Source organism: Amia ocellicauda, chromosome 1 (genome assembly GCF_036373705.1).
Source record: "Amia ocellicauda isolate fAmiCal2 chromosome 1, fAmiCal2.hap1, whole genome shotgun sequence".
Lineage (NCBI taxonomy): Eukaryota > Metazoa > Chordata > Actinopteri > Amiiformes > Amiidae > Amia > Amia ocellicauda.
The window spans coordinates 22,104,322-22,129,103 of record NC_089850.1 but is presented as its reverse complement, the minus strand read 5'-3'; the positions used below and the strand labels follow the sequence as shown (position 1 = coordinate 22,129,103).

General features: G+C 35.2%; 1 protein-coding gene across 1 annotated transcript in view; it reads left to right on the top strand.

Annotated features, from left to right (window-relative positions):
- The window catches only part of map3k5 (mitogen-activated protein kinase kinase kinase 5), a 68,972-nt gene that overhangs the window by 5,707 nt on the left and 38,483 nt on the right, over positions 1-24,782 (top strand). Inside the window, exons 2-4 of the mRNA XM_066699166.1 lie at positions 11,855-11,994; positions 17,991-18,014; positions 24,063-24,256. Of these exons, the coding sequence (XP_066555263.1) occupies positions 11,855-11,994; positions 17,991-18,014; positions 24,063-24,256 (358 nt within the window). The remainder of the gene's footprint in view (positions 1-11,854; positions 11,995-17,990; positions 18,015-24,062; positions 24,257-24,782) is intronic.

Below are 24,782 nucleotides of genomic sequence, written 5' to 3'. Positions count from 1 at the left end.
AGTGGATGTGAATGTGCTTTTCTCAAGCTCATTTGAAGCCATAATGTCACAACATCAGTGAATTTAAATGATTAATGCAGTTCTTCAATGTGTTTTCCAATCAACTTCTTAAAATCTGTTGTCAACTTAAAATTGTCGTTTGTTTGTGGGAGACCACTTCCTTTTAATAAGCACTTTTACTGTGAAGATTGTATGCAATAATTTCTACTAAATATGGTGTAGCATGAGCTTGTACTAAAATATGTTTCTTAACCACTGCACAGGTCACTAAGAACAGTTAAAAGCACTTCTCTTATCCAATCACATTAGTGTCTTTTACATTGTAGTTTAAATATGTTTAAAATGGACTAAGCAAAAATAAACTAAGAATTTCAGTTTGAGGCATTTGAAAGTAGTGCTGTGCCAATAAAACTACTATAATACTAATGTATTTTTATAATGATATTTTATATATGATGATATTCTTACCTCTAAAACCAACATTTATTTATTTATTTATTTTGATGCTGGTAATTTGTGAGAAATAATAAGGTTTAGGTTCGAATGAACATGAACGCAGTACTAACCAGGATCCTGTAGATAGAAGTAAGCAGGGGAGCCGCTTGACAACCTGTGTGTATCAAAGTTCCAGGAGAAATAATTGAAGTCCGTCTCATTTTCACAAAATCAAAACCAGCAAACGGAAAATACAACAATAAATGTTATTTTTCCAGGTTGACAGAAAGATGAGCCTAGTGATCTCTCCATCTTTCTGTTTATTTTTTTCTTATGTCCATGGTGTGCATGGCAATTTTTCTCTCCAGTAATTAAGCGTCCGGACGCTTAAACAGGTGTTTCCACTGGCTTAAGCGTTTGCGGCCGGTTATATATCTGGTGCAAGACGTGGCTGTAAGCGTCCGTCACCCACTGAGGAAATACTTCTCTTTCAGAAGTGAGATGTGTGCTTGACTTGTAATAGACAGACAGGGAAGAGATCAGCTACATTAGGCCGGAAGATATAACCTCAAGTGCCATGTGGGATCACAAAGAAATTACATTTTTATTATAGCAGCATGGAGTGAAATCCACGTACAGAAACAATGACTGCTTACAGTTAATGTCTGAGTGTAGGCCTTGCCGTACATGGATTTCACAGGACCAGTGCAGTGTCCTGACTAGTTAAAAATAAACTGAAGGATAATAACTGGATTGGTAGCCGCCGATTTTATTAATCGGATGGTTTGCAGGTCTGTCAGGCCCCGCAAAGACAGTCAGTATGAAGGTGAGCACAATTTAGGTAATGTGTGCCCATTTACAAGTTAAATGAATAAATAAATACAGCAGATCTGGGTTTCCCTCTAAAACATTAAGGACTGGTTTAATAAATGCGTCCATAAGTCCATAAACACCATGAATGAAACGTGCACATTTTAGTTAAATTATAACCTGCTATATTGTAGCTGCTGTTACTGAATGATCTGAATGATTAATTGTGAAATATGTGTATTTTGTAACTTGCCCTGGTTAAGGACATCTGCTAAGTAAATTAAAAATAATACGGCAAAAAGTGTTGTTTGCAGCTACGAATCTATAGTAAGAGTATTAAGTTAAGGGAGACAAGTTGTGCCATTTAAAATGCATATCTACTAGCACATATCTTGATCATGATTACAATAATAACAATAACAACAATAATAAATAGCAAATATTTATTTTATTGTTGTACAAGGAAATGTTTTCTTATGGTAACGTAATGCTTGTCTTAATATAATGTCTATACATGTTTAGCTCTTCCTAATATCTCTTAACATAAACATGTATTTATTATGCGGTTTACAATCATGTAAAGCATAAAGAATAAAATGGACACAAAAGTCCTTTCCACATCAGGCTGTATCGCTCGTAGTATTGTTCTCTGTCTTTGTTTTTAAAACGAATTGCAAACCAAACCCACAATCGCTCTGCTCCTCCCACATCAGGGGATGGACTTCTGACAACGGCCTGGTTTTACAAAAAGCTCTGGGACGCATCCGGCACAGCACGGCATGGCACGGCACGGATGCTTAAGCCAGTGGAACTGAGGCATAAGTTTCCTTTGCAGAGAAATACATAAATAATAATTGAAATAAGTAAATGTACGTAAATGTATCAGTTCTAATTTAATGAAAATAACAAATATCCAGATGTGGTATTGATGAGACGGGTGTACATTATCCATTACAAGTATAGTGGACTCGGGATAATTGCATAGGCTTGGAACCTTTGTGACGTTATGCACTTAACTGGAGTATGCATTAATCCGGTGCAAGCTATTAAAATACAATTCAAAACAATATAATATGTGTGTATGTGTACACCTGTACATGACTTCACCACCAGTATAGAGTACAGGGCTTCAGCTATTAATTCTGACAAAAAAACTAACATTTAAATCAGTAACTGTAGGGTTATGGTACAAGAAGCACAAAAATAGACAGAAATCAGTAGGAAATATGTTATTTCATGTTAAGCAAGCAACAACTCAGTCTCAATCAACCTGGGATATAATACAGAATAATGTATCATTGAAAAGTAAACGCTGCTTCTCTGCAATGCAAAATAAAATACAGGCTACCAAAAATAACTTAGAGACGAACAGTATTTTCTCTCAATTGTTTTAATGTAACTCTTTGTCAAAATCTATCTAGCCTCAAATGGAATAATGAATTTCGGTAGCTCACATCTTCATAGAAAAAAGTATAGGTTAATAATGGGTTATTCAGACTACTCTATAAAAAGTATGTAGCTTGCAATCTCTCTTGATTTTTATTTCTTCTTCTAATAATGGAAGTATTTGATATCAATCTGAACTTTACTGTAGTGGGCAGCACTATGCAATTATCAGGTGTGAAATTTTGAATGGGACCACACAACTTGATGCACTAATCGTAATTATGCATTAAAACAATATGCATTTAACCAAAGCATGTTTCCAAGATTTAATGTGACCTGTTGTTTACTATGCAATTAAAAGGAGTATGTAATTATCCCATATGCAATTATAAGGAGTCGATTACTGTATATTGAACACTGTCCAAGAAGTAGTAAAAAACTAAACAAAACAAACACGCATGACATATTTACACAGACTGACGGATAAACAGATTCATCTGTTGTTGGTTTTTGAAATCCCTTCTCTTATTGAAAATTAATCCTCATTAATGTATTTACTAACACATTCACTGACATTCGATTATTTTGGATGGAATATATTAAAAACATAGATATAATTTATTATTTGTGATAAAATTACATGTTACATGTTAGGCTATATATTTCTGATCACTGAGTTTCATACAGCATTTTCCATGCTAATACATGTGTGTGTGTGTGTGTGTGTGTGTGTACATATCATTTTTTTATTTTACTTTCTGGTGTTTAGCAGTACTGTTGCACATATGTTGGGCATTGTATTTTGGAGGACTTGGTTTCTAACTCTGATATGGCCTTCACTTAAAGCCACTTTTTGAGCAAGCATTAACAATACTGTACCTTATATTAACTTTTTGTCCTCAATAGGGGAGTTTACATGCAATGTTTTTAACATGTAAAGTGATTGTGCACGTTTGGCCTGAAAACTCGGGAGATACAGGTTTGCTGCCAAAAACATGGCCACAGAGAAGGACAGCGTCAATCCCAAATACTCTAGTAAATTATGTAAAAAATTAAGAAAACATGGGACTAATATGCCAATTAAACCCGCATTGCATGTGCAAATGCTACTGAAATATATGTATAGGCCCTATGTCCTTAAATTATCACATTATAGAAGTGCAAGATAACTGGTCAGTTTATTGTGGATTTAAAGTTAAAATAAGTGGCTGATGCACGTTTCATGGTTAGCAATTGTGTATTTCAGATTAATGGCAATGTGGAAAGCTGTTGTTAGTTTATTTCCCGTATTATAATTATTCTCTCTATACTGATGTGGGTTTGTTGTGCACTGTTCAGTACTGTAAATCGTGTTGTAATCATAAGTTTATAAAACACTTATGGAGCTAGCAAGATGTCAATATCAGTGACATGGAAAACTCTGGTAAGATCAGTAAAACAAAGTATTAATTAGACGCAAGGTACCAGCCACAGCTGTTGTCACATAGATTCCATGATGTCAGCATCTCGAACATTGTTCTCCACGCAGCATAAAATGTAGAGCTAATTTACATATTAATTCACTCCTTTGCCCTTAATTTGCATAACGCCAGGTAAACAGCAGCTTGTCCTGAGTGCAATGAATTAAAACCATGAGAGGTGAGAGGATCATTAAATCTTTGTCTCAAGGAAGATCAAAACACACGTGAACTCCACCAATGTCAAATGAAGTGTGAATTTCAAATTATTTAAAAATATGCTAACCTGTACATATTGAGATTATAGTTATATTGTTCTTGTTTATAAACAAAATAACTAGGGATCTGGAGTAAATAAACAATTAAATCATGAATGACTCCCATCTGTTTTTTTCACGATTGAGAGTCGTGGACCAGAAACTGGACACCTACAAAAGAAAACTTCTTATATGGCATTACTCATTGTCTGCAGTACAACAATTTCCTGAGAAGTGCAGAAGGTGGGAACACTAGGAGCAAGCACTGGAAATCCAGTATAATGATGGGTGCAATAATTTCAGAGCCAAATAAACACTGTCATACAACAGTCAAACAACCAAAACATTAAAAACACTGGATGAAACTTACATGGCTTTGATATACAAATAGAAAATTGCTGTCAACAATGTATTCAAATTTCACACATAGTCTAAAAGCATTCTCTAGTGTCCTTTCTCTTGGGAGCTATTTGCCAGTGCCAGTTTAATTAAAATATAAAGAACCATTTATATCCTGGATGATGACACATATTGTTATTAATATGTCACCGGTTACCACTATGTCATTTGACCATCACCTATGTAACCCCTATATTGTGGTGCACAAAATGACTGAGCTGAATGGCACTACATCTCCCAGAAGCCCTGGGTGATGAATCACTGACAGGGAACACCTAACTGCAAGGACTGACCTAGATGCAGCATTAAAAAAGAAAGCAGGTACACCCTTATTGTTGGGGAGTTTAAGGAGTTGGAGGTGGAGGTGTGGAGAGCCAGGGCAGGCACCAGAGCCAGTGCTAGAGAAGAGGAATCTGCTGCCTGGGGCCAGGCATATACATATTTTTATACAGAGAGAGGGAGTACAGAGAGGCCTGAGTCCAGGGATACAGGAAGAAACTGCATTATTTTGTGTACATGTAGGATTGAGCGCAGTGTTTGTGCAGGGAATCTGGGCCACACCATAAGAGAGACTGGCATAACCCAAAGCTGATCATGATTAATGACCGCTATGATTAAGCCTGATGTTCACACGTACCTCCAACACAATTAACAGAAGGTACCTTGCAACTCCACATTTCACTTATTGAATTTGAGCCCTTGAAAATGTGGGCAAAATAGTTTGTAAATAGGGGGTCCTAATACAATTAAAATAATGATAATCTCATGTAGTATGTTCTGAGAGATATAACATTAAGTGTGTTTTACCATTTGTTGGAATTTGGTTGCATTCCCATAAAAGCAAAAAAAAATCAACATTTAACACCCACTGTGGTATTATTTTTACATATCATGCTACATGTGTGGATCTGCTCAGCTGATTAGAATCCTAATTGTTCTTATGCCAAATTTTGTTAACATTTTTATCTCTCCTCTACTGTATTAATAGGACTGTTCCCTTTTGTGCTAACTTCAGCGAATTGGAATATTTTTAGAACTAATCTGAATCTTTTTTTTGTTATGGCAGGATCATAAAAATGGCATCAACAAGTTAATTTTTATATAGTATTGTTTTTTGTACAGGGACGTTAGAACATAGAAATAGCCACTTGACTTAGTATTGTCATATATTTGGAAGCATGAGAAAATTGTTTTGTTAGTTTACCTTTTCTCCTGTGGTAAGAACAGAAAATGGTAAAGCATGCAGACGGTCAGGTTTAGCCACTGTGACAAGGCAGTCTGAAATTCGTTTTTAATCAGAAATAAATATAAAAACAAAACAAGCGTCAATCAACATAGGATATTGACATGGTATTTGAAATTCTATTAAAAAAAATGTATTGTCTGTGTATCAGTGCAAAACTAAAAGTGTTTTTTTTTATTGTGAAATATCTTGTAGATGATTTTGTAAAATACTTATTTATAGCCTTCTGCATAGCAACCAAGGCCACTGAGTTCATGTGTGGTTGAAATACTGCAGCACTGTAGCATAATCATTAAAATGAAAATGAACTGAGTTGATCTTCAGTCCAGTGAGCATGTTCTAAGACAACCTATTTTCTTAAGGAAAATGAGATCCTTGGGGGAGCTAAAATGCTTTTCATTCTTCTGTAACAACAGGAAGTTGTGCTGAAGTGAGATACTGTGTGAAAAGTGGTTCAAAAGCCTTGAATAAATATATAAATGTATTCATAAAATGTTCTCAATAATTAATTGAATCCCCGAGAAATTGAATTATATTTGTGGATTTCATGTTTCATGGACATATCCCAACTTTTCATGATGTAAGTTCTTCAAACAAGGTACCCAAGTCAAAAAATGTCTGCATCAATGCTTAAGAGAATTATATTTTATAGAACGGAGAACATTGTATATGGGAAATTAAAACTGAAGAAATGTGAAATATCTGTAGAAAGTATTGATGATTCTATTGAACTGTGTGTGGAAAATTAGATAATTAGAATAATTCTTCTGTATTAAGAGGAAGTTAAAATGAAACAAGGTAGTATGAATATAATGTGGCTTAAATTTGCAGTGCTGCCGAAGCAATGCAGAGGAAACTGAGCTGCAAAAATATTTTTTGCAAATTGTGAAAGTGAAAGCAATTAGTTGAATGTCCTGTAGGACCTCTCTATAAAAAATATTACAAAGATATCCATCCGGTAAAACTTTATTAAAGGCTTCATTAGGTTGTCAAAATCCGGCATAAAACATAATGATAACTTAAACATGTTTTTCTCTGGAAAGTTCTTGAAGATGAAAGTTTAATTTAGCTGAATTTAATAAAGGCAAAATTTATCTTAATTATTAAAAGTGACACAACAACTGCATGAGCATTTAAGACTAACATGAATAAGATATGCCAAAAATGTCAGCTGAACAACATAATCAGTTACAGTGAAGAAACTAATATTTCTCTAGAAGTATAGAAGGCTATTTGAATTAACATCAATAATTCACAAATAGCATCCTTTAAACTCTTGACAGTTGGCTTAACATATCGAACACGTATATGACAAGATAATAGTGCACCTACCATCAATTTACCTTCCACCCATGTGATTTACTGTCAGTGCTGTGGTTTATGTGGGGTTTATAACTTAATATGAAAAACCTAGGTCTGCAGTACTTGCAGGTCAGAAGTATACAAAGTGCAAAAAGGGAAATTGTAAATGTATGTTGAGGTATAACTACAGAAAAAGTACACAGATTCCCTTGTGATTTTACACTAATTTGCTGTTTTAGCTACTTTTCAATTGTTGTAGCTGAACATCCAAATCCAGTGCCTTAATCACAGACAACATTTTCTGCTAAACCAAACACCACCACCTGTATCACAACTGAACAATCTGATATGCATTTCCTCCAGATTTTGACACTTTTGTGTCACTGACAAAGTAACTGATTCAGATGTGCACAACACTTAAAAACAAACCACTGATATCATGCAGTATTACTTTAACCTTTTAATACAATTTCTGACTACTTCCAGAACACAGGTTAATCAGTACAATTGTACTTCTTTGTATTTGTTTATTTTTTTTGTAATTTAAATGGTACCTACAAGTCATCAGAGGATGAATACTGTAATATAAATTAATGAGATAGAATGAGCTTCCTAATCATCAATGTAAATAATGATTGATTTAACATGAATTGCTTAAAGAACATTTGTTTACAATACATAAAGGTACAGCTGGATTATGAGGTTGCTGTATCTGTTTGAGGAATTCATTAAAGTAACATATCAGTTTGTTTTTATAATAACAGTGTTCCATTTACACCCCCACTCCAAATAGTAGATTCTAGAAGGATCTGCCCTGTGTCCTGAACATTTGGAAGATACTGAAATCTAATAAGAACAATGTACACCATCAAACGTATACTCTAACTACTGTAACATTCACATGATTTATATCGGGTGATTACATTTCACACACTCAGGAGAATCCATTCTTCAGCCTACTGAATGAAAGCAACATTTTTAAATGTTTGCTTTAAATGAGAAGCTGCCATAGCCCAACATCAGGTCACTTTACTTCTCACTAATGGTGTTAATCATTGTCATCTGCAGAAACTACTTATCCCTAATGACAATGTTACTTATGTTATATTACAGAACATAATATATATCCATTGCTCTGACAAAAAATTGTATTTCTGCTCCATGTGAGTATAAATAATAAATAATGTCAGCTTTTATCACACCAATCCTGATTTGATGCTTCAATGAAAGGGAACTTGAAAAATAAGGGATTAAAAACACAGAAACTACATATAAAAATACATACATACAGTCTATACATCATGAAAATGTATTTTGTTCAAATTTAATTTTCATTAAATTAATTCAATTCTTATTTTGTAATAGAATTTCATTTTGTTCATTAGTCTTGAATTTATTCTCTGGTGTAACGGCACTTTTTTGTGTTTTAAGAGTAAATGTGAAATATTAGTAGTATGGTAATTGTAATCTTGAAATAATCGTGTTTATTTATGCAAAATATTCAAGCTCGTGTTCATCAGAGAAAAAGCCAAAATGTCTGGAAGATTCTTCACAGATCTAGCAGATAACCAGTATGTTAGGATAATGTTAAAGTATACATATGTCATCCAGATAAGTGACCCAGACAACAATATACACGATACACATAGTTTTTGAGCCTTTTTTGACAAAGGACATAAAGACATTGCGTCAGACATAACATATTCAGTTTAATACCATTAAATATCTTATTATTCAATTTTTGTTTTTACAAGTTGTTATTAAAACAACACGAGAATCTAACATTTGGTTTAAAAGGGTTTAATATGGGAAGCACATTTGTAATATTTGTAAACAATGTTTGAATTAGATCATAATGAACATTCGTATATAATTTAATACATTATATATTTTGTGTAATATTTGTATGTTCTAATGTACTTGTATATTTAAAATATATTTGGAACATCACAAACTGCATCGCACATCAGCTGCCTGGCACATATCTTCAAATGCAACTTTTGATATTTTGCATATCTAAGATGTATCATTTATGAAGTTGCAGATTGGTATGAACCATGCTATTTTCAACAAGCATGGGGTGATTGAGTCTTTGCTAAACTGCACCCAACTTTTACATGGATATTAAATTAATTAAATTGTAGTTGACTGGATTAAACCTTATTTGCAAGTCTCTGATGGATTCATAACGCTGTCCTGTATGTTTCTATGCTTTCTATGGATAGTAGGCTATATATTGAAATATCTGACAAAAATATATTAGCATGAAAGAAGTTAAAGATACATTTTTAAACATTATCCTCAGTAATTGCCACTTTGTGAATTCCAGGTGATAACGTCACCAATGAATCATGCAGCCATCTCTTAGAACTCAGTTTTATAAAGACCCACCTGAAAACCAGGGTGTTTCTCTTATTGTTCTTTATCTTTTCATCTTGCATCTTCTATTTGAAACTTCTCATATCAGATTTTCTTATCAGCCCTCATAACTGCCATGCCCTAACAAAGCAAACATTTTTATTGGCACTCGTGGCACACCACTTTTTAAAAATAGTTTTATCTACTGATAATCATCTTTTTGTCTAACCTGAAGGCAAATCTCAGCTGCTATACTAGAGCTAAATTCCAGTGGGTCTTGCCATATAGATAAAAATGTGTCTGGGAAGGCCCTTTAAAGCTTTTTTTTTTACTGATAAGTTTCTATACAAATATTAAGCACCTTATAAATGCTAAATAAGTACATTCAAATGCAGAATACTTACAAACTAATTCTAAATCTGTTTATAGACCTATTTAAGTTATTTTTCGGATTTTGAAGTAATTAGCCTACTCATAGAATAAATTTATACTGAGCTGAAGTGAGGGTGAAATTACACTATTTTCTCATTTTAAGTTTGCTCTGTGAAACGAAAACGGCTTTGACTTTAATGGCCTGTCAAAAACATGTGATACCAAGTTCTCCCAGCAAGTAGTTGGTTGTTGTTTTCCTTAAACCGTTCTAAGTTCAGCACATCCTGTTAGGTGGAACACAGTTGTATGAGGTTTATCTTACACTTCTGGTAAAAATCGAACAAAAAGTGCAATAAGAACTATCTAAAGCAGAAACCACTTCCTGGTGACTTTTAAATGAGCTGCATGGAGGGTGGAACTACAGAGAGTTAGGGACATCCCCTTTGTGTTTTATCTTGCAAAACAACTCTTTCTCTGCTGTATTTTCGGAGCCTTTTCATATTTAATAATATATTATTTTATATGCTGCGATTTAATGTGTAATATGTCTATCTTATTAATAAAGGAGCATGTAGGTCTAAGAAGAACTGTAGTCCACCTACACTCCCTCATGAGCCTTAACAAGGGTACAATCAGAGGTACTGCGCTGACTGAGGGTTGAATACACTTTAAACATTTCAATCACATTAGCTATTTAAGTTGTCATTGAGCTGTTTTTTCACTGACATGTTGGGGAGAAAAGTAAAGCTTGCCCTGCCCACTGTCCCACTGAAACAGCAATTTCACATTCAAATCTTAAGCAGCTCAAGAAAACAACTTTCAAGTTGTACAGGTTTAGTAGTAACATTAATTATTATAAAATTATTATAAAAAAAAAATTCCTAATCAGAATAATGATGCTGATAACCTACAATATTTTAATGCAGTAATCCTTAAAATGTGATACAACTGTCATTACTATTTGCTAGGTAGCAACAATGTTTGAGAGATTGCAAGGTGAGATTTTTAAAACACTTTCTAAAAAACCTTTTCAAACACATCTTCAGCACTGGAAAGTACTGTGAAGAGGCATGTGCAGAAACTGAAGCTGGAGTAACAGTATTATTCTCCTGCCATGTCTCCTAGTTATGTCTGAGGAAAGTCACCATCTTCCCCCAGTTGAGGAGAGTAGTGTCTTAACTGTTGTTGATATCTGAGTGGGTGACAACACTACACAGCACATTAATAAACACTAGCAAGATCCTCCAGCAAAATTCTGATATTCTCAAGCATTTACGTCACAGGGATTTCCTGGGGATTCTCTCATGTAAATGTTCTCTATACATGGCAGACAGGATTTTTTTTTTTTTTTGAAAATCTACTTAATGCACAATTAATTTGCATAACAACATCTGTCCTGTCACAGTATTTGAAAATGTGAGACTACAAATGGCAACGTAAACAGGTAGTGAATGCATCTGGGTTACACACGAGAATATTATCTGGACTAAATGTCCAACACACATGGAAACTGGACAATTGTTATTTCACACAAGCAAATTAAAAGCTGCCGTGAACTGAATAGAAAGACAAAAAAACATTTTTAAATGCGATGCAAATATCAGAATTCACTGTGGAAGAAGGTTACATGATTGCAAGTGGTGTGAGCAAATCTAAACAAGGAAGGAAAACCATGGATTATTTATACAGTTAGTGCCTCTAATCAGGACTGTAGGTTACTTAACACGTTCAAATGAGACATTGTAAAATTGTAAAAATAGAAAAAGAAAAATAACTAATATGCATTTTAGGTGAAGGAATGTGCTTAAAATGTGTGTTGTCTCTGTGTTCCTCAGACATCGCTGTTGTGGAGATGACCGATGCTTTTCGACAGCCCTCCCTGTTTTATCACCTCGGAGTGAGGGAGAGCTTCAGCATGGCCAATAACATTATTTTATACTGTGACACAAACTTGGAGTCTCTCCAGTCCCTGCAGGTACATTTATTAATTTGTATGTAGTGTTGCCATTTTCCATTCAAATGTATAATGCATAATGTGTAAAAATGTAGTATTAATAATTTAATTGAAAATGTTGAATGGCAAGTTGATATATTTCAACTTTGATTGAGGGGGGTGCACTTTAAAGACACAATCGCCATTTTTACGGTTTCTGATAACTTTTCTGATATCATAATAATATTAAAAATAATAATACATGAAAAAGTTGAGAATACTTCGTGCAAACTAGCACAGAGAACAGGTATCATTGGGCAACTGGGGAGTTTCTGACTCACAACCTAAACATTGCTGTGTTGCTGATTGCTTTAGCATATGTTTCAAAATATTAGATTCATATTTGTTGGTGATGTTAGATAGTCCAGGGATTTTCAAACCAGTCCTGGAGTACTCCCTGCCCTGCTGGTTTTTGTTCCAACCAAAATTGCAAAATTTAATCCTTAATTGACCTAACAAAGCAATATACTATTCAATTAAGTAATTAAGACCTAGGTTGTAACAAAAACCAGCAGGGCAGGGGGTACTCCTGGACTGGTTTGAAAATCCCTGGACTATCTAACATCACCAACAAATATGAATCTAATATTTTGAAACATATGCTAAAGCAATCAGCAACACAGCAATGTTTAGGGCAGGGGGTACTCCTGGACCGGTTTGAAAACCCCTGAGATAGTCTAAATGCTACTGAAGATACAGTTTTTCATTCCTGTCATTTGCAAGACTAGAGGAACACCCCTGCTGTGTTTTTAAAATGGGAGATCTATGTAGAACACCAGGGATATAATCATTTTTTGAGGTCATAATCAACATCAGATTTTATAGAATGTATTAAGGGGAAGACAAGGATTTTCATCACAAATATACACGTTTGGTATTCAGAGAAAGACACAATGCACAATGTTCACAATGCTGCAGCTTTAGGTGTACAGATATTAAGATTTACATGTATAGCTGGAGAGCTAAGTGAAAATAGCATCATAATATTTTACAAATCTTCCATAACTGTGCTCTAGAGTGTCTGCTGTGAATCCTGGCCTTCATAACTAGTTAAACATTATTATTTGGCTAACCAACTTGGTATGAGAACATGGAGAGAATTTTCCCAGGAGGAAAATTTATTTTATAGAAAGTCGTCCACTGAACTCCACTGAAGCACATTTGTTATTGTTACTAATAATCAGCAGACTGAATCCACTTTCACAGACTGTTGTGTACACCACAAATGTATTGGTACATTTAAGAGATCCACTTTGTCTGGAACCCTTGATGTATTACTTTCCAAAAAAGCTAAGAAATCATTACACAACATTTACTATCTGATTTTAAGGAAATGCAATATGCATTGCTATATGTGCTGTCATATTGAAATGTTTGCAGCTAACTAATGGTGAAATTACATAATCAATCTTTGACCCACATGCTAATAAAAAATACAAACCTGCACTAATAGCGGATTGCCTATTAACTAAAAGCAAATCATTGCAGTGTTAATTTTGGCAGCTATTTTAGATTTAGTTTTGGTCTTACGTTTTTGACAAAAATGCTTATCAGTTTTAGTCACATTTTAGTCATTTCATCTTTAATTAGTTTTAGTTAATATTAGTAGACGAAAATTCCTGTCAATTTAGTCTAGTTTTAGTCAATTTAATTCAAAACATAAACATATTGATTGACTTCATTTAAAATGTATTTGAAATCAAGTCAAAAACAGCTATTGTAAACTTTATCGTCACAAATATTCTGTCATTAATTTTTCTTTTTTTTTAAGTTTTAAGTCTCTCTTGAAATAGAGTTAGAGTTACAAGAACAGTATGGAAGCATACAGTGGACTTGATTCAAATGCAAATGTAATCCCACAATTGCATTTTCATTTTCCATTGATGCATGTGTTATTTTGGTAAAAATGCAAATATAATCATGCCATTTGTATTTTTATAGTCCAGTATGCACATTCGCTGACAATATTAACATTTTAAATGGCTTTTACATTAAGATTTCATTTTCAAAGACTTCTCCCGCTGATACACAAAAGATTGCATGTTTAAAGTGATATGAAAAGCAGAAGCATATTGTTAAGCTCTACTGTAGCCAAGCGTGAATTGCGCTTCATGCTGTAAGCGCTTAACTTGGCTTACTGTATTTATAAGTTAACCAATTAGATCGTAACTTTACTAATTACAAGACCTGCACTTACCAGTCCTGTGGACAAAAGAACAGGCGTTTAACTTCACACAACCTGGATCAGCTTCACGTTGAGCCCAATATACTAAACCACATCAAGCGCTTCAATGTTCAGCGAAACACACGCTTGGATACAATCGCATTCGGTTGGGCAGATTTCTGCAGTTCTGCGCAGATCTGCAGAATCCCACCGATCCCATTGGTGGTGCAATGGCTTTACCTGCCCAGCATAGCTGCTCTAGTCTGAAGTGGACTGTTGAATACCAGGACCAGAACAAACATACAGCATCAGCATTGATCAAATAAATATATTTTCTTTTTGTAAAAAAATATAAATTAACTACAGAATGAACTCTTAGAAATCTCTATAGTTCAATGTTATTTAATAATCTTTTGACATTATGACTCTCAAATTAGAGATGTCAAACTCCAGTCCTAGAGGGCCGTGGTGTTTTCTGTTATTTGTTCAGGCTCAACTCTCAGCTCCTTAACTTGTCTAATTTAATGATTAACTGGATGAATTTAACACTTCTCTTCAAACTCTGAAATGAAGACTGGATTAGAATGATGTGGAAATATAGAAACATGAACCAGAGTACTTTTGCTAACATTGGTGCCTTCCAGCAGCATTGTTGTGATTATGTCACCTCACTGCAGCAGACGATTAGTGTATTATATTAAGCTTTCTTGTTTGGTGGGTTCGATGAGTGATTGAAGAACTTCCTTCGACTGTCTGTGTAATTATACAGTATATTCATACCAAAGAAAGAAATAACTCTTTGGCATGCATATGTATATGTAGAGGCATTGTTACAATCTTGGTTTGAGTATTTTACTATATTGTAGTGGTTTCTTACCATATAGTGTTTTCTATGTTTTCAGAGGAAACCATTTACAAAGCATAACAAGTACAGTAAATACAATCAATACAAAATACAATAATCATACATCCTAGTACAAATGAGTTAACAAGTGCAAACATAATTGATTTTTGTCCCATTATGTGCTAAGGGGTGAGGTGTGCAAAGGTGAAATAACAGTAAAAATATAGAAGTGCTAAAAATATATAAGTGATCAGGAGCATAGTTTAATTTAAAAAATGCTTAAGAGGAAGATTGTGGAGCTACCAGTAGGTAGCTCTTTCCAGCCCCAGGGTGAGGGAGAAGAAGGAGCAGGTTCTGCAGAAGCATCAGAGAGGGGTTACAACCAGTCTTTTGGCATGGGAGGATTGGAGTGGTCTGTAGGGAGTGTAAGAAGAGATGAGAGTCTGTAGGTAGCCAGGTGCAGTCTGGTTGAGACAGTGGTTGGCAATTTCCAGAGTCCTAAACTGGGTGCGAGTGGAAAACGTGAGTCAGTGGAGAGATCAGAGCAGCACATGTAAATTGAGGGGGAGAGATAATTGGTCCCGTGACAGTTCATCCCTGCATCATTTCGCCTCTATAACAATCCATCCCCAACGACATCCCCGTGATAATTTGTTCCCATGACAGTCCGTCCCTGCATCAATTCGCCCCTATAACAATCCGTCCCCAACGACAATTCTCCCCCACGTTTTCCACTTTTGTAACTATGAGTGCATTAACTTATTGTAGACCCATAGAACACACATATGTGTATACATATATATATATATATATATATATATATATATATATATATATATATAAGGCAGGCTATTTAAATATATATAAATACACACACACAATTATTTTGTATTATTATAATGTATGTTTTTAATTGATACATTAAATTGAGGCTATAACTCCAATAATTAATATACAATTAATCATGACAGCCAGCAGCAGCATCTGGAAGCTACTTAAAACAGGTTTCAGATTAAAGTTGTATATTAGTTGATGTAGTGGTTAAGGAAAAGCGCTGTGGGCCTGATGATCTGGGTTTGATTTCTGATTAGTATATTTTATTTTCTTATGTGTAGATTTTTTTTTTTTTTTTTTAATATGTAATTTCCAGATGTTAAACATTATCAGAGTAGAATGAACAATTTGAAAATTTAATTCGGGAAACGTGGGCCTGCAGTGTCTTGAGGTTTCTTTGCCCAATGAGCTCCCAGTTACTACATTCAGTTACTGAATATCAGAACTTAACCATTGTTTCCAGTTTTTAAGTAGGTAGTGATTTAAAGACCCTTAAGACCCACACTGGTCAAGGGGAACCTGACTTCACAGAAATGTTACAGTGGTCCAAATTACAGAAATCCTGCATAAAAATCCTTTTTACTAGATGTTTATTTTACATATCCAAATATAACTGTCTGGTTTTTGCTCAGCTCAATCCACTGATAACACTGTCCTATCTGTTCACTCACTCTTAACTCTGCTTGCGATGCCTCCCCCTCGTAATCCTCCTTGATCTCTCTGCAGCCTTTGGCACTGTCGTTCACTCCATTCTCCTCTCTCCCTTGCCAACCTTGGAGTCGCTGGCACTGTTCTTGCATGCTTCTCCTTCTACCTCACCGGCCGCACCAGGTGACATGGCGGATTTCTTCATGCACTCTCTTAACTGCCTGCATCAGCTATCCATGATTTGGGAGTGATGCTCGCTCACACTAACATGGCATTCAAATCCTGTAGGCCGTCTGGAAGTGATGGACAGCGTAGCCAGTCATAAAGTATAATCTCTTGTCCTTTCCAATGATTGTTACTGAATGGTTGCATATGCTTGCAATGCTTATACATCTCCAGTGGCTGACATGACAGCACATGATGCTACAAAATTCAATTAATTCAACATAAATACATCCAAGTTGATACCTATTGATCTCAGTACTGAATGCAAACAGACTCTTCTATACTTCAGATCTTTTTTTCAAGTGTATATATTGAATATAATTATTGCCTTTCTCAGGACAAATACAGTACTGTGCAAAAGTTTTAGGCAGGTGTGAAAACATGCTGTAAAGTAAGAATGCTTTCAACACTTGCACAAAGTCAGAGATTTTGTAGGTATATAGTCAGGTGTATGATTAAACAATTATACCAAACAGGTGCTAATGATCATCAATTCAATATGTAGGTTGAAACACAATCATTAACTGAAACAGAAACAGCTGTGTAGGAGGAATAAAACTGGGTCGAAAGTCATACACCATGGCAAGACTGAGCACAGCAACAAGACACAAAGAGTTGGGGATTTGGTCAGAATTAATGGTCTCCTCAATGCTGAGAAGTACAGGCAGATACCTATCCATCATGCAATACCATCAGGGAGGCATCCGATTGGCCCCAAATTTATTCTGCAGCATAACAACGATCCCAAACATATAGCGACAGTCATTAAGAACTATCTTCAGTGTAAAGAAGAACAAGGAGTCCTGGAAGTGTTGGTATGGACCCCACAGAGCCCTGATCTCAACATCATCGAGTCTGTCTGGGATTACATGGAGAGAGAAGCAACTGAGGCTGCCTAAATCCACAGAAAAACTGTGGTTAGTTCTCCAAGATGTTTGGGTCAACCTACCTGCCGAGTTCCTTCAAAAACTGTGTGCAAGTGTACCTAGAAGAATTGATGATGTTTTGAGGGCAAAGGGTGGTCACACCAAATATGGATTTGATGTAATTTTTTCTTCTGTTCACTCACTTTGCATTTTGTTAATTGATAAATATAATCGATTAACATGTCTATTTTTGAAAGCATTCTTTATAGCATTTTTTCACACCTGCCTAAAACTTTTTCACAGTACTGTATGAGCACAGAAATATTTCTACCAATATGAGGTTTTCTAGAAATGTTTTAATATATTTTACAGATTTGTATTTGTTTTCCTTTAACAGGACATCATTTGCCAGAAGAACACTGTGAGTATAAGCATATGTTTTACACCATTTATAATATTAATATTTACTCTTTCTGAAGTAATAATTTTGCATTGTTAATACTTTCGGGTCTACATGTGATTTGGTGTTTCTAGTTTGCATTGTTTGGTATATTGTTTAATGTGAAACTGTACGTTCACATTTCATTTTTGTGTTGCAGCAGCTTGCTTTGCTTCACTGAACATTTACTGTAATACTGAAACCCCACTGCCATCTGGCCAGCCATGTCTGTTAGTGAGGTGCTTTTCAGGTGCATTCACCCTGTTTCTTACTTTCTCTTCAGTGTAATAAAATGCATAATGTCAATTGAACTGTAATTATTGTAAATCTGCTTTTAAACATTCTGCAGGGGTTTTAGAGACTCCGGATAAACTGGAGGTATTGTGTATATAAGCATCAGAAAGGCTCTGTTTAGGGTTATTCAATATGCTGTATTAAGAAACATTGTTTACAAGCTACACTAGGAAGAATGTTTTTACTTACACAATTACACATGCTAATTCTGCATGGCTTTATACAACAGTGTTACTGCCATTAAACAGTGTCATTCATTGCTAATAAGGTTCAGCAGGTGGGAGAAGTTCTAATTCGCTTAGCTGGGGTAAGTGGCTTTACAGTGTGCAATAAGGTGGCTTTGTATTAGAGAAGAGACGGCCTGTTTCACATACCCATTTCTGTAAAGCATGTGTCAAGAGTGTTGTCTTACAGGGAGAAGTCCCTACTTTGGGGATTAAAGACTGTGTCTGGGTTGACTTCAACTTCCTTTTCTTCCTTTTAAGTGTTTAAAAGTAAACAAACAGGATGTTTAAGATCCCTGGTACGTCAATGTATTATAATGTAAGAGGAAAATATAAATATAAGTAGGCCCTACATTCTGTTCGTGTACAGTATCAGATTTTAGCACATTCTCTGAATGCACACAGAAACATATAGCCTAGTAATAAAGAGAGACCATGAAAGCTATTGCAAACCCACATCAGCAACAAAGGAAGTTAATACTATTTGACTGGCACAGGAAACACAGATAACATTTAACATAATTGTACATGTAGGCATAACTAAAAGATTGCTGAAGGTACTGCTACATGCAAAATTAACTCTATTTACATCTTATTCATGTATTAGTATATTACATTCATGCCGCTATTACCATAGTAAGTATTTTTTAACATGTTTTTTAAAGATGCAAATATTTAATCTTTAAAGGGTCTGCCGATATACTTATTCTTGCTAGAGGTTGATGAAACCTCAAACAATGTTTGATTAAAATGTTTTAAATGTAAAAATATTCGATTTTACAATTGAACAGGTAATGAATATACGAGGGATAACTGAAGAGAATACAGATTCTTTTAACAGTGTAAAAACCTGAAAATGTTTCCTCTCTAGATCTAGAATGATCATACAGAATTATTTGGAATGGTGTAGATTACTTGGAGATATAATGATTTCACATGACTGCAGTAAGATGATATGGGTTAATCTGAGTTAGTCATTCTGCAACAGCTATCACCACAGCAATATATGTTCCATGCCTGTTGCATTTGAAATAAATGAATAAATAGTCCCATGGGATTTAACACCCTGAACAACTGCAGTGAGCAAATACTTTATTTTTTATAATTATTTCAAAACGTAAAGTTTTAAAGACAATAAATATTGATGTTATGATATGAAACAGGACTACACCCTTTTGAATTTAGATTATTGGCATCCTACACTTTAATGTAATATTCAGGATTGAAGAACATGCTACATGCTAACAGTACTTTTGAAAGAGTTCTGGCCATCTAAAGCAATAAAACCCTTTTTTTAATAATTAACTAATAATTGCATTGCTTTGGCTTAGACCACCTTTGACTACCTGCAAATAAACGTCACCATTTGTATTAATAAGTAGTAGAAAGAGGCTTCTGACCATTCATTAAGCAGCAGTAGGTTACACATTTATAATGTGAAGTTGCAGGTAGGTCAAAGTTTGAATTTGGTCTTTGCCTTCTTGTCAGGTTTTAGATTGTTTCTGGTTTGCATGCATGCAGTTTTGTTTTTTCTAACCTGACAAATAGACTGCACTAGAAGCATTTTGGAACCAATGAGTTCCACACAATGTGTAGAAAATGTCTTTGCATACCTCATTGTGCATATGTGTAGAGATAAAAATAGAAGCAGGGTTTTATCATCAGTAAACATAAGTAACTGTCATGAGTTATAAAAAGCCACCCGTGACGTCATCCCTTGTGAAACTAGAGATAACAGTATGAAGAAAGACAAAACTGCCCAGAAGTTGACATCTTTTTCCTTACTGTTATACTTTAGTTTTTTTACTAGTTTATTTTTAAATAATTACATGTGTGATATGGGAATATACATTAATATATATATCACTGATTACATAGGAATTTGCGCATTACTAACTGATTTTGCAGAAGCCACCTGTTATACAAACCTGGTAACGAAACTCATTATAATTAGTTTAATTACTTATTAAGCAGCACAGTTATTGCTGTGCGTTTCAGAAAAGCCATTTCAACCGACTTTGAAATTACAGAATTACAGCATTACAGAAATAATATGTCGATAGATTTGTTGTGTTGGTAGTGTGACTATCATAAATGTCACTTCAAATGTCATATGCAAAAAAACGTATCTACAGAGGTAATTTACATAACTTCCAAATGATCTTTTCCCAAATCATACAAAGCTTTATTGAGTGCTTAGTGAATACAGACATGTTAAACAGTATAGTACATATCCCAGCTGATGTTTACTGTAAGGTCCATTCCTGTCAGGTTTCAGTCAGTCATATTAAAGGGAGTCACCCTACCTTGAGCAGATCAAACAATTTTCATTCAGTTTCAACTCAATTTAAAAACTGATGGGGTTTTGAAAATCATTATATTTTTATCCCTTCCAAAAGTATATAGAATTCCTTATTGCTTCATTTTTTATATTCTGTCAAAATATAGATTACAGTGAAGGCATTTCATATAGGCCAAAATCTGGACGGTTCCAAAACTAATCAAAGAATCCAGAAAATTTAGTATAGGAATTACATTCATAATCTGTAACTTCAACACTGTCCATTAGTTTGTTGAACTACACATAATTCAGGGAGACTCGGGGAGATTAATTTGGAGTGTGCTTAACTGTTATGTGTATTATGATTTTACTGTACTGTAATTACACATTATTGTGTTGTTACTGACCATGCTCCCACACAATTGGCTCTAAGTTATCAGGGTATTTTATAGACATACTAAGGGTATCAGGTTTTGACTTGGTGAATTGAATATTCAAACTTTACAGTATGGTCTATCATTTTAATTCATTTTTTTAACATCAACAATAAAATGATATGAATGTTACTAGTTTAATAGTATTATAAGTATTGCTACTAATAGCTAAAGTTTATCTGCTGTTAATTATTAATGCTTTGTGTGCTCCTCTTCAATACAGTGGGGGAAAAAAGTATTTGATCCCCTGCTGATTTTGTACGTTTGCCCACTGACAAAGAAATGATCAGTCTATAATTTTAATGGTAGGTGTATTTTAACAGTGAGAGACAGAATAACAACAAAAAAATCCAGAAAAACGCATTTCAAAAAAGTTATAAATTGATTTGCATGTTAATGAGGGAAATAAGTATTTGACCCCTTCGACTTAGTACTTGGTGGCAAAACCCTTGTTGACAATCACAGAGGTCAGACGTTTCTTGTAGTTGGCCACCAGGTTTGCACACATCTCAGGAGGGATTTTGTCCCACTCCTCTTTGCAGATCCTCTCCAAGTCATTAAGGTTTCCAGGCTGACGTTTGGCAACTCGAACCTTCAGCTCCCTCCACAGATTTTCTATGGGATTAAGGTCTGGAGACTGGCTAGGCCACTCCAGGACCTTAATGTGCTTCTTCTTGAGCCACTCCTTTGTTGCCTTGGCTGTGTGTTTTGGGTCATTGTCATGCTGGAATACCCATCCACGACCCATTTTCAATGCCCTGGCTGAGGGAAGGAGTTTCTCACCCAAGATTTGACGGTACATGGCCCCGTCCATCGTCCCTTTGATGCGGTGCAGTTGTCCTGTCCCCTTAGCAGAAAAACACCCCCAAAGCATAATGTTTCCACCACCATGTTTGACGGTGGGGATGGTGTTCTTGGGGTCATTCCTCCTCCTCCAAACATGGCGAGTTGAGTTGATGCCAAAGAGCTCGATTTTGGTCTCATCTGACCACAACACTTTCACCCAGTTCTCCTCTGAATCATTCAGATGTTCATTGGCAAACTTCAGACGGGCCTGTACATGTGCTTTCTTGAGCAGGGGGACCTTGTGGGCGCTGCAGGATTTCAGTCCTTCACGGCATAGTGTGTTACCAATTGTTTTCTTGGTGACTATGGTCCCAGCTTCCTTGAGATCATTAACAAGATCCTCCCGTGTAGTTCTGGGCTGATTCCTCACCGTTCTCATGATCATTGAAACTCCACGAGGTGAAATCTTGCATGGAGCCCCAGACCGAGGGAGACTGACAGTTATTTTGTGTTTCTTCCATTTGCGAATAATCGCACCGACTGTTGTCACCTTCTCACCAAGCTGCTTGGCGATGGTCTTGTAGCCCATTCCAGCCTTGTGTAGGTCTACAATCTTGTCCCTGACATCCTTGGACAGCTCTTTGGTCTTGGCCATGGTGGAGAGTTTGGAATCTGATTGATTGATTGCTTCTGTGGACAGGTGTCTTTTATACAGGTAACGAGCTGAGATTAGGAGCAGTCCCTTTAAGAGAGTGCTCCTAATCTCAGTTCGTTACCTGTATAAAAGACACCTGGTAGCCAGAAATCTTGCTGATTGATAGGGGATCAAATACTTATTTCCCTCATTAACATACAAATCAATTTGAAATGCGTTTTTTCTGGATTTTGTTGTTGTTATCCTGTCTCTCACTGTTAAAATACACCTACCATTAAAATTATAGACTGATCATTTATTTGTCAGTGGGCAAACGTACAAAATCAGCAGGGTATCAAATACTTTTTTCACCCACTGTATATGATGTTAAGGTGTAAACGATTTTTCTCCATTATCCAAAGAGACTCAAGATTTTCGTTGATTATGAGCTCAAGATTTTGTATTCATGCATACAAGGGAAAAGCCACTTATCACTCATGAAGCAATAAAGCAACTCGTAAAGAAATAGCAGAAGTACAGTGAAATAAATATGTAGTTTTCACGGGCATATTGATTGGGAGCACACACAGGGTACTTTCTAGAAATAGGCAGTATATAATCTATCAACCAATCATATGATATTAATGTAATGTGAGACAGAAGAATCATGGAAAAGTACTGGCTTGGCTCACGATTTTCTGAAGTAGACATCACTTTCTTATTTATGCAAGCAAGCAAGCAGGAGCTACACCCAACTATTGTGTGTCTGTAAACAAGAGCTGTACCAAACTATTGTTTTTATATAAACCTGGTCCTCAGCCTGCCTGCAAAGAGGGCTACACCCATGTGTTGTGAGTCGTCTGTGTTTAGGAAAATCCATTTTCCCCTCTTCAAAGGTAAAGCCTTGAGACATTCACAAGGGTGTGTGTAACTATGAGAATGGTTTCTCTTATGTTATTATTGCTGTCTTCTCACTTCACAATACATTTTGACTTTAACGTTGTCTATAAAAAGCAGACTTGGTAAAACTTCTGATTGATTTGATTTATTGCTGAAGGTTGTTTGAATTGGTAAAGCAATGTAAAACCACTCCCTGTCCCTTTCAAACAAAAGGGAAGTCTGATATTCCCAAGTTTTCATCAGAAAGGGACTTTCTGTTATATTGGGATATTACACAGGTCTTCTTTCCTTTTGATTTCGTATTGGAACATAATGTGTATCCAGTATGTAAGTTACTCCAAAACCATTCTTAATTATGACTTAACTATGTGCTGATGATGTTCATGGCAACTGCATATTCCATACCTCAGCATGTGAGCAAGATATTGCATATTGTTTCACCTGATCAGTCTTTTTTCACCTTTTGTTTCTCAACAGACATGTACAGGAAATTATACCTTTATACCGTATATGGTGACACCACACAATAAAGTGTATTGCTGTGAAAGTAGTTTAATGAAGGGACTTACTGAATTAATGCAGCCCAACTTCGAGATGTTGCTTGGGCCAATCTGCATGCCACTTGTGGATCGGTTTGTCCAGCTTTTGAAGGTCTCACAAACAAATTCATGGTAAGTTCCAATATATTTACAATGTAAAGTAAAAATGCTATTTTCAACTGAGTCAATCGCTATCATTGGCAATAGGAAGTATTCACCTCCCCTTGGATTATTCCACCTTTTGTTCTGTTACAACCTAAAATTTTGATGCTATTATTCTTATTATTATAATTTATTCCCTGTCACAGTTGTTAATAAAGCCTAACACAAAAAGATAAACTTCATTTAGCTTAAATTTCAACTTCAACTTCAAAAAGGTAGTAAATTCAGCCTGTAGAAATGACTGGATTTCTGGGTGAGTTGCCTGCATTTACCATCAGTTTTTTTTTAAATATTTCCTTGACTTGAAAATGGGTAAAACTGAATGAAACACAATACTAAATTGTGAGCATAATTGGCAATATAAGTCATACAACAGAGCAGGAATTTACTGAACAATTAATTAATCTATGTCCACAATCTCCTCATTCTGTGTCTTTTAAAGTCTGTACACGTTCTGTAGTAAGTATGTAGCATGGAAAATTATGATGATTTAATC